Raw genomic sequence first — 17,854 nt, forward strand, 5'->3', positions numbered from 1 at the left:
GTACCACATATGATCCCTTGACCACTGCCAGAAGTGTAGAGCAGAATAGCTCCACAGCACTACTGGATAGCCCCCTGGCCCTGCCGCCTGTTACTTCAACCACTTCCCTACACCAAAAAAATTCTCAAAATAATTCCTGGAATCAGGGTCTTGCAACCATGAATGAGTCCAAAGTACTAACTTTCCCCTTTCATTTTTGACTGTCACCTAGTCTCAGTGTTTTTCTCTAACTTCTAATGAGATTCACTTTTCACTGAAGCTGCTAGATCTCAAATCTGAGATGGAAAAAGCTTCAAATTCACATAGGACTGATCTCATGCGACTACTTTCTTCCGCTTCAATCAAGTAGACATAAATTAGGTTCAAGGCCTCTAGAGAAAGTCCTTAATGTAGACTCAAGGTCTTGGCAGATTTTATGCCCCTGTTACATTGCTATTAGGTAATAAGTCAACTGGGTTGACCTTCTGTAGCTTGAAACTGTCCCAAAGATTCAGGATAGAGTATATGAAGGTTTGAGTGGTTCTGTTGAATTTTGGAGAAGTGTTTTTCGAATTCCTATGCAGTAAAAGGAAAAGTAGTGATTGACATGTGAAATCATACAGTAGATTTTGCTTTTAGAAATAATTTCCATCAATTTATTTATTGAGTTTTCTGGGTGGATCTTCAAGAAGCAGGCCAAGCACAAGCAAATCTCCAATTCCTTGCTTTTAGGGAGATTTCTCATATGTGATATGTTATCATTAAAACTTCTTGAATTACAAATATTGAAATTGACTGGGTAGCATATAACTATTTTAAAGTTAAATAGTATTGTACCTGGGATGACAAAGAATTGTGAATATTCATTGTAAAAATGGCAATAGTGTTATCCTAAAATATCATCTCAAGTAGGAGAAAAATCACCTATAAGAGTTTTTATGACATATCTAAGTCATATAATAAAAATGAAAAGTCATATTTTTACAAGTATTATGGCAATGCAAACTCAAATCTGTATACGTTTGATATGATTCTGTTCTGTCTTTCTGCATTAACTTTTATTAATTTGTGAATAACTGTTGTGTTTCATAGTCATATATTTCATATTCAGACACAAACTTCTATAAGACAACATTTTCAGTTAATCGTTATAATGCTTTGGTACTATAATGACTTTTACTCTTCAGACCATTCTTTTCTTCTTTGTATCCAGTAATCTCTTCAAATAAATGTTTGAGTGCTTATCCTGGTACTCAGCCCTGTATTTTATCATAAAGAGAGAGAAGCTATGAATTAGAATTATCCTCAACTTTGGGAGGTCTACAATTCATACAATAAATGACAGTAAATCATGTCACATTTTAAGTATAACAATTAAGAAGTACTACTACACATATTTAAATATGCATTTTTGATAAAAATCAGCAATTCTGTTCCTCCGTGTGTATCTGCAGAATGATAACTATATTGTTCACCAAAAGACACAGCAGATTTATTCACAGAAACTCAAAAGTAGGAGTAGCTCAAATGTCCATCAACTAATACATGCATAAGTATATGCAATGAAATATTTGACTACAAGAATAAAGTATCAATTTATGCTTAATATAGGTAGAATTTGAAAACATTATGTTACGTGGAAGAAACTAGTCCCCAGATCACACAAATTTTAAAACACATTATCCTTGGATTTTCGGGAAAGAGATTCAAGACAGAGCTAGCTTCTGGAGAGACTAGAGAATATTGGAGGTCTGTCAAAACAATCCCAGTGTCAATTTGTTTAATTGCATATGCTTTTGTGCTGCTCAAAATTTTGTTTTTTGCCTTTCATGCCTTTTTTGGGTTTTGTGGGAGAGGCTGAAGCAAGAGTACTTTTTGTTTGTTTGTTTGTTTTAAACTACTTAATTATAAATACGAACTAAAATATGTGAGGTCTGCAAAAAAAAAAAATTCTCTAGTCAGAAGATGTCTTCCATTTCCCCAATCCAGATTTGTTTTAACCAGACTAAATAACAACATGGAGGGGTGATTGTGTGTGGGTGTTTTCAGCTTTATATTTTAAGTGAATATTAAAAACAATTTAATTTTTTTATTGAATCACTGATTAGAGACCCTTACAAAGCTGTTCATGATGAGGTTTCAGTCATACAGTGTTTCAACACCCATTCTTCCACCAGTGTACATTTTCTAGCACCAGTGTCCTCAGTTTCCCTATCACCCTCACACCACCCCCCAGCCTGCCTCTGTGGCAGGCACTTTTCTTCTCTCTCTCTCTCTCTTGCTCCCTTGCTCCCTCTCCCCTCCCTCTTTCTCCTCTCTCTGTCTCTGTCTCTGTCTCTCTGTCTCTGTCTCTGTCTCTGTCTCTGTCTCTGTCTCTGTCTCTGTCTCTCTCCTTTTGGGCATTGTGGTTTACAATACAGATACTGAAAGGCTATCAGTTATATCTCTTCATTTACTTTTAACACTCAGTTTTTGTCCAGTGTGATCATTTCCAGCTACTATTGTCATACTGGTCCCTTCTCTGTCTTCCTAAGTGAGTCTTTTAAGCTTAAAATCCTGCTGACGGGACTGGAGCAAGCCAGTAGGGCACTATTTGCTTGGACCGGTCTGAGTTTGGTTCCCTAGCCCACCAGGAATGATAGCTGAGCACAGAAGCAGAAATAAGCCCTGAGCACCGCTGGCTGTGCCCCTTTCCCTCTTCCAAGTCTTGCTTTCTTCTCCAGTTAGATTTTACCCCCGTTACTCTGTTGTTAATTTACCCACATATAATTGATTTAGAAGCATCTACTTCCCAGGACAGTTTGATGTTGTGAAAAGTAGCACAGAGGTGGGTGAGAAGAAGAATACATGTAATTCAACAAGAAAACCTCAACAATACAAGACTTTAATGATTCATTAAGCCAGTTTGTTCCAAGTCTCTTAAAATGTCGTTTTGGACATGTAACAGATGACAGCAGGGGGCACTTCAAACCTATCTTTTCCGTGTCACGTCTGCTTTTTAGTACGGGACTTTTTTTTTTTTAATATTTTGTCTGAAGTTTAGTAACTTTTCCCACAGTGATTCAATAAATAAATATAAAAATAAAAAAAATTAAAAAAATTAAGGTGGAGTTCATGCCCAATTCAATCGGCTAATCAATGGCTGAATAAATAGCAGTACTCCTACAAAAAAATAAAAATGAAGTTATCTCTGAATGTGTTAAAGCATTTGCAGCCCAGACTTGGAGATCCCGTGGGTCCACCCCCAATCTTCTGAGAGTCACCAATCACAAGAGCACTTGGCTGCCACACCCCCCCCCCCACTCACCACTCGGTGGATTGGAGGCACTTTGTCTGCTTTTCTACCATTTTGAGCTGCTGCGAATTTATTCTTCCTGGAAATCTTTGCAGTTTTAATGGATATGCAGCATAAATGATGCAGACCACTTCTAAACCGTTTGTTTCTTTTTCAAGTACTTCTAAATTTTTGTTTTCTGTTAATCTGGAAATTTCTTTTAAAAATGTTATGACCCCTGAGCACTGCCAGGAAATTGGAGCACAGCTGGTTGTGCCCAAAACTCCCTGCGCCACCTCCCTCCCAAGAATACTTTGTTCCCGACACTTGTAGTTGCTGCATTTGCATGGTCCCCAGAGCAAGTCACCCAGAAGTAACGGGGGAACTGTCCCCCAGACTGCAGGACTTTCCACTGTCCTATTAGAAGCAACCACGGTCCTATTAGAAACAACCAAGGTCCAGAGTGATAGGGCAGCGGGGAGGGCACTTCCCTTGCACAAGTGACCCGGGCTCAGTCCCCAGCACTCCAAATGGTCCCCCTGGCGCCACCAGGAGTGATCCCTGAGCTCAGAGCCAGGAAAAAGTCCTGAGCACCTCCAGATGTGGCCCAGCAGCGCCCCAAATTAGAATAAAAAATAACCACCAAACATTAGAGAACTAGTAAATCCTTACTGGATCTCAGAAACATAAGTATACTTATTAATGTATACATGCCAAATATACATGTGTGTATACTAGAGACAGAAAGGCATGCTGTGGCTCAATGTGACAGTTTATTATAGTAAACACATTAAAGTATATCATGTTATTAATTATATAATATATAAAAGATAAGTATACATTAATGATACAAAGCATCAATTATGTTATATATTTATATTTAAAACAATTTACATATTTGATGTACTATGTAATTAAATATATAAAATTTAGTGTACATTAAATATATATGCCTGTGTACACAGCTAGCTACACATCAAGGTTATTTATATGCTTTATATAAAATATATAATTTATCTAAATCATAAACATTTTATTTATAAGAACTTTATATAAAGATATATAACAATTTTTTAATATTGAAGTTTGTAGAAATGTATTAGATATTTTATTACATACTTTATTGATGTAATAAATGTGTAGCATTTTGCAAGGGATAATAAAACCAATGGTCTGCTCTTATAAAAAAATAAAAATAAAAGATAAAAGTGCTATGACTGTCAGGCTTAAAATCTTTTAGCAATTACATAAAATTTTCTTGCAGTTCTCTGAAAGGCACAGAGTACATATTGTTTGATTGTATCAGTTTCCATAGATTGCATAAGTACTCACACTTTTGTTTATATGTTATTTGTGCTTGAGTACACCAATGTGATTGTATTTATCCTGTGCAATTTTATAAAATTGGGATTTATTATGGTAATTTTTTTTAGAACACAGTTTTAAATTTATCTCCTGTGTGTTCTCTTGTGATACTTCTACAGTTTTTAGAATTTTAATTCTTGGTGTGTCTGAAGGTTTCTCTCCATGGTATATAAGATAGGATGAATTATATAATACATTGCTTAATAATTACAATAAAGACCATGTATTATGCTATGCCCTTAAATCAGTCAACTTAAAGAAAGAATTGCATTCTAGAGAAAAGTAAGCTTTTAGTTACTGGGGTATTGACAGTGAAGTTTTATTTTTGAGTAAGATTTAAAATGTGAGTCTAGCTTAAATTGTTGAACTTTTATTCTTCTGAGACATAAATATAGATTGTGTGCATGTGTATATGTGTGTGAGAGAAGGGAAATAAAGGAGAGTGGGGAAGAAGAAAGGAATTGAACAAAGAAGGTCTGAGAAGAAAGAGAAAGGAGGAGAGTAGAGAAAAGATAAGAAAAAGAAGGAAGATTTCCAACATACACAATGAACTAGCTGTTTTGACTTATGAACTTGTTTTTCTGTAAAGAATACAGTCAATTGTCATTACAACTTACTGCAAATCTTATGTGTAAAAGTGTATCAAACTATCTGAGAATTTTGTCAACCCCCCCCCACAGTATCATTTATAATTGCATTCTTATCCTTATGCTTACAAACTTCAATGCATTTTTTTCAAATAGACTTTTTAATATATAATTTCCATCCCATAAAGTATTCACTTTAAACATTCAGGTCATTTTCTTTTGCATTCTCTGAAGCGTTTGATGACTGGGTACAATATGCTTGATGCAAAATTCCAGCGGGAGGACTTTTCAGCACCACATTTGCCATTTTTAAACAGTTTTCTGTGCAAGGATCAGCTCCAGGGCAACGTGTCCTGAGTTTATGCACCAACAAAACATATTTTACCAGTTTAAATATTCCCTCCTGGGCAAACTGCTGATGGAAGACTATCTTACTTAAATCCACATCCATACCAACCGTACTTGGGTCTTATACAGGCAGCGTTGGAGAGCCAGACCCATTAGATAAAGCACAGAGAAAGCAAAAGAGCAAAATTTCCCTCTTGCCCTTTCCCCCTTTTCTCCTTGGCAGGTTTGATTCTCGTTGCAGTTTGCTCAAACATTTGGAAGTGATTTTAGAGCCCTCCCCCTCCCCCCCAACTTAAGATTTTAATAGCCAATAAGTATGCGGTTTATTTGCATATTTCCACTCACATAAGCAGCAGTGGGGTGGAAACTGTCATACCCCAGAGAGGAACCCGGCCACTTCTTAGCAGTCTTGTCCTCCTCTTTAGGAGGACCACTTGTCCCCGCGCCTGTCGGACCCGGGTTCCAGCTGATTCCTGTCTCCGAGTCAGCCAGCGAGTGCCCGGAACTCTTGCAGGGAGAGGCGCCGCCGGGAGATGGAGAGCAAAGTCTGGCTCCTGGTGGTTCTGGGTGTGTGGTTCCAGATCCTAACAGCCCCCCACGGAGGGGTGGCCACCGCCGACAGTAAGTTTTGCACGCAGACTTCCCCCACCTGTGCAAGGGACACCTCCTTGCATTCTGTGGACGGGAAGAGGAGCCGGGAGAATTTTCCTAGCCGGAGCGCTGAAGACGCTAGGGGCAGGAAAGGAAACCCTCCTCTGAGCCTCTGCTCTCCAAAGTCCACAGAAGGCAGCTGCCAACTCTGTGTGTCTGTCTGTGTCTGTGTGTCTGTGTGTCTGTCTGTGTGTCTGTCTGTGTGTCTGTCTCTCTCTCTGTCTGTCTCTACCCCCCTCTCGGTCCCGCTCCCTCTCTCTCCCAACTCTATTAAGAAGAAGAAAGCCCCTAAGATTTGAACTAGCAGGCTTTACATATTAAAGTTTAACTAAGAAATGAAATCCGTTTAATCGGCTGAGCCCGCACGGGACAGAGGTGGCCGGGGGGGGTATTTTGGGGGGAGTGCGTTGGGTGCTGGCACGAATGGAATGCGCTGACCAAGGTGACCCTGGCGGGACCGCGGTCTGCGCGGGCCTGGGGTCCGGAGCGCGGCGGGAAGCGGCCGTCCCCCCTCCCCCCCGCCACCCCCCAGGAGACCGTTGCAGGGATCCCTGAGGGCGGCTTGCTCTCCGCTCCAGGGCCGGGAAGAGGCTTCCACTCTGGCACATTTGGATTATTTTTGGTGCCCAGAAAAACCTACTGAAGAGTTGCCCTTCCCGAAAAATGCAATGAACAGCGGTCCTTGGCAGTGCTGGCGTGGGCTTTAGCGGTTTGCTCTCTTCCCCTGGTTCTGAGTCGAACCCTGCTCGGGAGCGCAGCTGGGTAACTTGGCCTCCAGCCAAGGGGGCCCAGAAGCTGGGGACTCAGGGTCTGGGGCGCAGACCACGCAAAAGGAGGCAGTCCAGGGTTAAGGGTTCCCTTGCCTGCCAATTTCTTTATTGCTCAGATGAGGGTCCAAGCGAGGTCAGCTCACAACAGAGGCATAACTTTAGCCTCGGTTCAGATAGCAGACAGCAGCGATCAAAAGGCAACCAATTAAATCATTGAAAAGAAGCAACGTCTTCTCTGCATTGTTTTTGGTGGCCTGTGGATATGCATTCAGGTGGTTTTCACACAGTGATTAAGTTAGAAGCGACTTGCTCCTAGCCAGTTTGCAAGTAAAATTTTATTTCTGTGCTGAAGTGTGTGTGTGTGTGTGTGTGTGTGTGTGTGTGCCCGCACGCGCCTGTATGTGTGTGTATTTGAAGGAGTTTTTAGGATAAAATGCTAGATCGAATAAAAATGCAAGGCTTTTTTGGTTCTGTTCCTCAGATTTTTGTTAGAGTAAACAGCTGAATTGGACAAAATTACAAGACTCTTTTGGTTCTGTTCTTCAGATCAATTTGAGAGCACTGGAGATTCTATTAGAAAGTCTTTAGCATCTTGGGTGGAACATGTTCCTCTGTATATCAAGAGCATGCAAGTAACAAAATTCAAATCCTTATTTCATAAAGTACATAATATTATACCTTTACTAGTTACTTTTGCCATAAACACAGGCACACACACACACATCTACTTTTTTGTGGAAGGTTTTGTTCAACTCACTTAAGTGTTTACTTTCTGGCACTAAACTCTTTGGCTAATCTGTGTTATCTGATTTAGCTTTCTCATCTCTAAAGTAGTGCATTTAAATCAAACTGAAAGTCTCTTAGGTCCCTCAAAACAAGTATTAATTAGATTTAAATGGGTAAAACTAGATTTTAACCAAGCTTTTTTTGGTTGTAAATACATTGAGGAGCTACCATAATCTCAACAAGGCCTCACTGGGACACTTGATAAGGCTGAGCATGAATGACAATTTCCAGTAGCTGTGGTTCTATTTTATTTGTCATGGTCAATTTTCAGGCATATATTGGAGTTTAGCTTGACTGATGATGATAGTGAAATAACAGATGACACTTTGGCATGATGCAGAGTGATTGATTAATACTGGTATTGAGAGGTGGGAGTCAGTCTCCTAAGAATGAAAAATTTTCACTTTTTTCAGGTCATGTATTTTTAGCTCAGCCTTCTATTGCTTTATTCTTATGCAAGAACATTGAATGCATAATTTACTGTCTCTACTTTTGCAATTGTTTCAATACAAAGGAAAAATAATTATGTTGGTTAGAAAAGTCAAAAGCATTGTTTACATCGAAGTAGGAAATAGCCTTGGTTGAATATGATAATATTCAATCATATATTAGTATTAAATATTAAATATGATTCTGTTCAATCATATATAAATATTGAGGTTTTTTTCTTACCAAATTGACCAATTCAACTTATGTCCTTTTTATCATTCTATAGAAGATGTGAGTTAATGACTATAACATTAATCAGAGATGAATTGCTAATCAGGTTCATTTGGAGTGTGTGTGTGTGTGTGTGTGTGTCTGTATGTGTGTATTAGAGAGAGAGAAAAAATAGAAACTTGGAAGAGTATGTCACTATGATCAATCTTTATGTTTACATAGTAATGTTAATTTTATGATTCTGATAATTATAAACCACCCTTAAGTATCCTGGAATATTCAACATTCCTCTTTTTTTTTTTTTTTTTACTGATACGGGTGATATTTTTTTCTTCTTTTTTTTATTACAGTTGTAGATTTACAATTTTTTGTGCTTGGGTTTCGATTATACAATGATCAGATAGCCATCCCTCCACCAGTGCCCATTTTCCACCACCATGGATAATATCCCCCCACCCCCATCCCCCCATCCCCCCCTGCCTCTGTGGCAGGGCAATCCCCTGTGTTCTCTCTCTCCTTTTGGGTGTTGTGGTCTGCAAAAGAGGCATTGAGTGGCAAACATGTTCAGTCCATAGTCTACTTTCGACATGCATCTCCCCTCCTGGGAGGATCCTCCAAACACCCTTTATTTGGTGCTCCTTTCTCTATCTGAACTGCCCTTTCCTCTAGGATACCCGGCTGGCCACTAAGTTATGGAGTAATCCTCCTGGTGCTGATCTCAGCTATTCTTGGGTATTAATCTCATACTTTGTTACTTTATATCCCCCAGATGAATGCAATCTTTCTATGTCTATCCCTCTCTTTCTGACTCATTTCGCTTAGCATGATACTTTCCATATTGTACCACTTGTATGTAAATTTCATGACTTCATCTTTTCTAACAGCTACATAGTACTCCATTGTGTAGATGTACCAAAGTTTCTTTAACCAGTCATCTGTTCTTGGGCATTCAGGTTTCTTCCAGTTTCTGGCTATTATAAAGAGTGCTGCATCAACATTCCTCTTTATAGCACTAATAGCATAACCCCTATACATTTATCTTTAAAAAATTTTTTTTATTAGTGAAATTATACATTTATCTTTAAAGAACCTTACTTAGCCAAATTTCATTTCCATGAATTATTATCTATGTTAAGATAAATTTATTGTTTTTGTTTATACACATATTTTAACTATATACTAAAAATTTTGGTATAAAGATTATATAGTTAAGAAATGCATTGATTTGGGGAAGAGAGACAGTACTGAGGGTAAGGTGCGTGCCTTGCAGAGTTGACCTCAATTTTATCATATACGGTCCTCTGAGCATCACCAGGAGTGATCCCTGAGCACATAGCCAGGAGTAAGTCTCAAAGTACCACTGGCTTACTTCTGGCTCTGACCCCCTCACCCCCACAGCGCATTAACTTGTCACTCTCCTTAGTAGCTAATTATGACATGTTTGATGGGAATATGATGGCATGGTGATCCTGAGATTCACGTTCAGGGTTATACACATATTCAGTTATGTGTAGGTTAGTATAGGTTTGAAAAAGTATATTTATCTGTTTATTTTTAGGATGTTGAGACATTCAGTAGGGGTAAATGTCTCAGAAGTAGTGTGAAAATTCCTATCAGAACACCTATGACACAAAGACTAAGTGCTGAGAACAATTACGACTTCCTATATGAAAATATCACGTAACATATAGAAGGGTACTAATTTTCTACCAAAGGCTTCATTATACTTTGCATAACATTTTTTTTTTGGGGGGGACAGCAGGTTTGGACCATACCTGGTGGTGCTAGTGCTTACTTACTCCTGATTTTCTGCTCTAGTATCACTTTTAGTGGAGATCTAGAGACCTTATAGGGTTTGGTGATTGAACCATGGTCAGCCATATGCAAGGAAAACTTCTTACCTCTGAACTATCTCCCGGTACTTGGGTAAATTTAAGAATAAAGTGAAATAAAAGTCTCTCCAATGGAGGCAGAGTGATAGTACAACAGGTAGGGCATTTGCCTTGCATAGGAGATATCCTGGGTTCAATCCCTGGCATCCCATATGATCCCCCGAGCACTGTCAGGAGTGATTTGCAGAAATAACCCCTGAGCATCGCCAGTGTGACCCAAAAAGCCAAAAAAAAAATTAAAAAGTCTTTCCAAATGCAAATTTGCTTGATTGTGTATAAATTCTTTTTTTTATTAAAAAAAACCCAACAATTTACAGACCTAACAGAAAACATTGACAGTAGGAAATATGTGCTCTCAATAAACATAAAAGATAATCTGAATTAACATCTGTGCATTGAATAGATTTTTGTGTTGGATAGGAGAGGGGCAATTTACAAAGCACACTTCACTAATCTCAAAGAATATTCTATCATTTCAAAACCACTGCAACACCAGATCTAATTCTAGGGAAAAAAGACTAAAAGTGAGTGGCATCCTCTTTAACAGTGTAACTATTTTGGAGGGGGCCAAGTCTGGTACTGCTCAGGTCTTACTCCCGGTTCTGCTATCAGGGATCCATCCTGGTGGGGTTTGGAACACCATATGGGTTGTGGGGACTGAAACTGCGGTGCAAATGTACAGTACCTGCTGTACTATCTCTCTGGCCCATGGATTAGTTCTCTTCTTAAATTTCAATTTGACAAATAGGTGGCAGGAGAAATCGTCAGGTTGCTCATACAATTTTTCTTTAAAAAGATTGCTAATCAAATATGTTAAATAAGATTGCTAGAAAGCTTGAATAAGTTGATTGAACAAATATATGGAAGGTAATGAAACTAACTTAGTTTTGAATATTTTAACGTACTTCTTAGTCATAAAAGAACAACTTGGGGATTTAAAACAAAATCAGATTAAAAACCAAAAGCATTTTTTCACTTTAAAAAGACAAGGCCACTACAGTGTTTTCTGAGTAGGAATGAAAAAGAAAAAGATCTACAACTTCAGATAAGATGAGAGACTGAGATATTATTGATGCATTAATGGATTTTAATTTAATCATTGGTAATTAAAATGAAAATATAAGAGCTTTAAGTTTTTATTTGAATAATTTATTTGAGCAAATGGTCTTAGAATAGGCAGAGATATGTATGAGTGTATGTTTGTATGAGATCAAATTGCTCCATATAAAGAATAAGCAAGTAACTAGAATATTGTTTAGAAATTCTAGAAGACAATTGAAAAGTAAAATGTTGGCCAGTCCTCATGAATAAATTATCTGTCTGATTCTATCTAATGCATGTATGTCTTTTAATTTAATCCTTCATTGTTATTTTTTTGTGGTTTTAGTTTTGCTATATTGTTTCAGGATACATATTTTCAAATTTTGAATTGTAAAATGTAGGTAAGATCAAGAAATTAGAAGTATTTTAAGCAAACTTAGCTACCTCCTTAAGCTTTTGAATAGTGAAATCTAAAATCTAAAATCTATATGTAGGAACATCTTTGTTTTTTTGTTGTTGTTTTGTTGTTTGGGCTGGAGTGATAGCACAGCGGTAGCCTTACAAGTGGCCAACATGGCCGACCCGAGTTCGATTCCTCCGCCCCTCTTGGAGAGCCCGGCAAGCTACCGAGAGTATTCGATATGCCAGACACAGTAACAACAAAGTCTCCAATGGAGACGTTACTGGGCCCGCTCGAGCAAATTGACGATCAACGGGAGGGCCTTTACCTTTTTACCTTTTGTTTTTTATTTTGGGGACACAGTTGGGGTACTCAGGGGCTTCTCCCAGCTCTGTGCTCAGAGGTTGCTCCCAGCTGTGCTTGGGGGATCATGGGGTGTCAGGGGTCAAACCCAGGTCTTCCACCTGCAAAGTATGTGCTCAGTTCATTGGTCTATCTCTCTGGTTCCAAATACTAACTTCTTATATTCATATATTGAATTGATAGACTTATTTGACTTTTTTAAAATTTAATTTAATTTTTTAAAATTTTTGCATTTTGGGTCACACCAAGCGATGCTCAGGGGTTACTCCTGGCTCTGCACTCAGGAATTACTCCTGGCAATGCTGGGGAGACCATCTGGGATGCTGGGGATTGAACCTGGGTCAGCTGTGTGCAAGGCAAATGACCTACCTGCTGTACTATCGCTCCAGCCCCTGACCTTTTTTTTTACTTGAAAAGAAATTAAACAATTTCCCCTAATATAACGTCCCTTTGACTGTTCATAAAGGCCCTCCCGTTGATCGTCGATTTGCTCGAGCGGGCCCAGTAACGTCTCCATTGGAGACTTTGTTGTTACTGTGTCTGGCATATCGAATACTGTTCATAAAGCCTGATTTTATTTGCTTATTTTATTTTATATTTATTTGATTTATTCTTTTTTCATTGCAGTTTATTTTTTACTATATTGTTTATTTTGAGCATTCCTTACAATTTTACATGTTACTGTTTACAAATGGCTATGAGGATTTATCAAACTTTATACAGATTGACTGGGGAGTCAAAAGATTGAACTTCTCTTTCTCCTATTCATTTTGGTATTAACTATGAAGTGTTAGAGTGAATTCTTTCCAAAACCAGTGTTATTATAGCTTTTTATTTTATTAAAGAATTTTTTAATAGTGAGACATCATGAGGTACAGTTGCAGACTTACACATTTTTGTGCTTAAGTTTCAATTTAATTTGAACTATTCAGAAAAAGCTACAAAATAATAATTTGGAAAGTAAATACATTAGAAATTAAGTAGGAGTCATATATTTCATATATTTCTTAACAATACACGAAATACTTTTTTTAAAAAAATATTGTGAACTGATCCTTTTGCTATCAATTAAAAAAATTCCATTCAAAAGATTTCTCATGCATTGACATTTTCTTGCTACTAATATTTTTTAAATCACCATCACGATCACGATCATCCTGTTGTTCGATGATTGCCTCGAGCAGGCACCAGTAATGTCTCCTTCGTCCTAGCCCTGAGATTTTAAAAAGTGCCATATTCAAGGCTCTTCAGGGTTAGGAGAATGAGACCCATCATTGTTACTATTATTTGGCATATTGGGTACACCACGGGGAGTTTGCCAGACTCTGCTGTATGGTCAGGTTACATTCGGTAGCCTCCAGGTTGTCAAAGTAAGAATGAGATAATAGTTGTGCGGCCGCAAATGCAGCCACGTGCTCCCAGGAGCTGGGTTTTATAGTCTCTAGGTCTTGGCTGTTGATGGGATTACACGGCGCTGGGGGTCAGTTGTTGGGTATGACTCTTGCCTACTGGAGGATGGAGTATCCGGGTGGAGGATGCTCAGCCCCGACCCAAGCAGGCTTGGAGATCTCAGCCCCGAGACCTTTGTTCCTCTGCTGGTACCTTCATGCGTGTGGAGAGTGATCTCAGCATGGCTGTGACTGGTTCTGGAGGTCTTCGGCTGCTGGAGCTCTGCTTGGGGCAGGGAGGGAAACTCTACCTGCCCCCCTGCAAGGGACCCCAGCAAGGACAGCAAGGTGCGGGGACAGGAGACTCTGTTACTGAGAAAGAAACAGTCTTCCTTAAACAAGCTGTATTATACAATATTGTGGGAAAACAATTTTTTGATGTAATCAGAAACCTAAAGATAAAAAACACTGTATAACACAAAAAAAATTGTCAGTCAGTATTCTCTAGGACTATGAATAAGAATCAAGAGACTAGCATTCTGTTTCCCTACTATCTCTTCCAGAATTAGCAGCATAACCTAAATTTGACTAACTTAAATGTCAAAATATATACTAGAGAAAACTGGCTAAGAAATTCCAAAGAGCAGTGCATTTATATGAAATTATATATCAACACACACACATTCACATGCACACATGCACACACACTGACTAAAGAAGAGGATGGAAGATATTTGGAAAAAAATCAGAATTTCTGAACTGAGTTATTTTTAAGGGCCATTCCTGTGGTTGGGCACCAAGTGTGAGTCCTTGGAGGTCACCAGGGCCACATTTGTTGGTTGAACTTAGAACATCACACATGTGCAAGATATTTGTTTTAATATAAGGCAATATAAGGCATGTATGTCCCTTGGGACATATATATATATGCATATATATACTTCATAGCTATTTTAAGGTTATTTTTGTTAACTTTAATCACCACTGAAGCATCAATTATACACTTGAAATGCACATTTTTTTTTAAACTTTAGGAACATAACTAACATTGGTAATACTTGCTTTTAACCTAAAACCATCATTCTGCTAAAAAAACAAAAACAAAAACGAATAAGACAGCTCTTCAGTTAACCACCTCTCTATTTTTCCCCTTTTCAGGAAATGTTGGAAGAAAAGATTTTATGGACATTGAAAGCAAATTTGCCCTAAGGACCCCTGAAGACACGGCTGAGGACAATTGTCACCTTGTTCCTGGAGTGACAGAATCCGTGGCTAACTGCCAGTTCAACCACAGCAGCAAAACTTTCGTGGTGATCCATGGCTGGACAGTAAGAGAAGCTTTTAGGAAGGAGTGGATTGTTGGGAATCCCATGATCGGGTGCAGATCCATATTCATGCTTACTTTTCTATGAGTTTAATCATTAGTAAAGACAATTCTGATTGGGAGTGGGACTATGGAATATAATGTCTAAATTCATAAATCCTTTTCTCAGAGAATGTTGACTTTCATTTGACTCCAGTACCTTGATGTTGCTCTTTAGCCAGCATTCCTGTGAGATGGAAAAATATTGTTTTGCTGAACTATAGAGCACAATGTAGATAATCATTGTGGGAAAACCTGAAATCTGACAAGATCCTACTTCATCCAACACTTCGCCTAAGGCTTTTTCTGGAGAACAAAGAGAGAGCTGGAGTTTAGTGGGAGCTTTTTTACCGGGCATTGACTTTGCTAACCTCCAGCTCTGTGATGTAGATCATGTTTCTTCTCATTTCTAATTTTCAGTCAACTGATCTATAAAATAAAGAGGTTGGGTAGGTATTTCTCCATTTCCAACCTTCTCCGGTGAGAAATTTTAGGCAGCATTTCTAGAGATAGTAGGGACCTAGTGAAGGAGCTAACATGAAAAATGATTAGGAAGGGTGAAAACTAAAAATATAACTGAAGTAGTTTCTCCAAATTTGCCAGATAGTCATTTTTCTTGATGTAGGTTATGTTTAACTACTTTTGGTTTTTAAAATGACCAATCCCTAGTAAATAAATTTCATTATTACTAAGGAAACAGCAGGTGGTTAAAGACATTATTTTCTGTTATATTAGATACTATGGATAGATAGCAAACATCAAATTAAAATGAGCTCAGTTACCGTATCATTGTTATATACAAGACACTCTTTTTCTATGTAACTTAAGTGACTAAAAAGTGACAGTATAGGAGTACATGGTATTACTTTACAGAGACGAAGACAATAAAGGCAACCAAGTGAAGATTTCACATAGATTCTTATTTTAATGAAATGTCTCTATTAATATAGTTAAGTTCAGACCTTAGTAAAAAATATATTCAAATTTCTGACAAATATCTTCTACTTTGGTGGTGGTAGTAAAATATCACCTTACTGGCAAGTTAACACCATTGTAAATGCATTACATCACTACAATAAAAAAGCAAACAAAATTTTTAGGCTTGCTCTTCAAGCTGGTATTCTCCCTTGAACATGTATCTTACTTGCTTGTCTCTATTTCTACTTTGGAGAAGCCCGTATTCTTCTTGAACACACACTTTTCTCTCTCTTCCCTCACATATTTCTAAATAAGTTTCAATAAAACTATACTGATTCACTAAAAATGAATTTCTTAAAAAGGTTTTAGTATTGGAGAGACAGCTCAATAATCTGGGAAAAATTCACTGCATGCAGGAGTTTTAGGTTAGATCTTTGGCTCTGCTTGGTTCCTTCAACTGTTGCTGGAAATAACCTTCAAGTATTGAGTGGAGTGCAGCTCAAAATTAAGAAAATTAAAAATATTAAAAATAAAAGATTTAATGGGGCTAGAGAAATAGCACAGCGGGTAGGGCATTTGCCTTGCATGTGGCCGACCTGAGTTCGATTCCCAGCATCCCATATGGTCCCCTGAGAACTGCCAGGAGTAATTTCTGAGTGCAGAGCCAGGAATAACCCCTGTGCATTGCCAGGTGTGACCCAAAAAGCAAGAAATAAATAAATAAATAAAAATAAAAAAAATATTTAAGTGGGAAAAAGTAATCTTTAGTGTTTTCAGAGATATTTTGCTTGCCTATAAGAACTTTACTCAACCTTCTCATAACAGTTTAAACTTAACTATTTATACGACAGGAAAAATTTAATAATACTCAAGTATCTTAATCTTATCTTTAAGAGAATTTTATACTTTAGGAAATTTTGTGTGTTTGTTTGTTTTGGGGCCATACTTGATGGTGCTCAGAGCTTACTCTCGCCTCTGTGGACGCGGATCACTCCTGGCGGGGCTCTGGGAACCATTTTGGTGCTTGGTATTGAGCCCATGTAGGCTGAGTGCAAGGCAAATGCCCTGCCTGCGGTACTATTGATCCAGACTACTTGTCTTTTTGTTTAATTTTTTTGTTTGGGGGCCACACCTGACTGTGATCAGGGCTTAATCCTAGATCTGTGTTCAAGGATCGCTGCTAGCGGAGTTCTGGGAACCAATTGTGGTGCTGGGGATTGAACCCATGTAGGCCGTGTGCAAGACAAGTGCCCTATCCACTGTACTATTGTTCTGGTCCTACTTTAGGAAATTTTGAAAATAAAATTACCTTTTCACACTAAAATGATACACCCAACATATTATCAGCAGACAGTTTTAGTAACTGTCATTGGCTTTAATTACCCTTAAGCTCACTTGTATTTTTCCACGCTGTGTGTCCTGACATTTTGAGTACCAGCGTTTAGAGGTTTTTCCACTGACCATGTGCTGAGTTTCCTTGTATAGAGCTGGATGGTATAGTCATTAACTTCTTCAGTCACACTGATCTCATCCTCTCTCAACTTCCTGACTGAGTCGGTAGAACCATGTGGTAGAGGGAGCAAGGAGACCTTCAGTTCAGCTGTAGATCTGATAATTAAAGGTTTTAAGAATTGGTACTGATTTAAGGAATTGCCTAAGAAACACCTAGTGAAAAATAAAACTCTTTCAGAGTTGAAGTAGGTGGATATTGGATTTCCCACCCTTTTATTCAGGGTTACTGTCACTGTCACTGTCCATCCGTTGTTCATAGATTTCCTTGAGCGGGCCCAGTAACATCTCTATTGTGAGACTTGTTGTTACTGTGTTTTGGCATATTGAATATGTCACTGGTAGCTTGCCAGGCTTTGCCATAGGGGCGAGATACTCTCGGTAGCTTGCCGGGCTCTCCGAGAGGGGCGGAGGAATCGAACCTGGCTCGGCCAGGTTGGCCGCGCGCAAGGCAAATGCTCTACCACTGTGCTATCACTCTGTTACTAAACAGCCTTATTTTCTGTTGAATTTAGAAAAAAAAGAGGGTCTAATTAGTTGTTAGACAATTGATAGGATAC

At 38.4% G+C, this 17,854-nt stretch overlaps 1 protein-coding gene across 1 annotated transcript in view; it reads left to right on the top strand.

The window, feature by feature from the left end:
- The first annotated feature begins 5,942 nt into the window (after window positions 1-5,942).
- The window catches only part of LPL (lipoprotein lipase), a 28,769-nt gene continuing 16,857 nt past the window's right edge, over window positions 5,943-17,854 (top strand). The window contains exons 1-2 of the mRNA XM_056119115.1: window positions 5,943-6,174; window positions 14,663-14,832. Coding sequence (XP_055975090.1) covers window positions 6,087-6,174; window positions 14,663-14,832 — 258 coding nt within the window. The 5' untranslated portion in view covers window positions 5,943-6,086. The remainder of the gene's footprint in view (window positions 6,175-14,662; window positions 14,833-17,854) is intronic.

Source organism: Sorex fumeus, unplaced genomic scaffold (assembly GCF_029834395.1).
Source record: "Sorex fumeus unplaced genomic scaffold, SorFum_2.1 ptg000039l, whole genome shotgun sequence".
NCBI classification, from domain to species: domain Eukaryota; kingdom Metazoa; phylum Chordata; class Mammalia; order Eulipotyphla; family Soricidae; genus Sorex; species Sorex fumeus.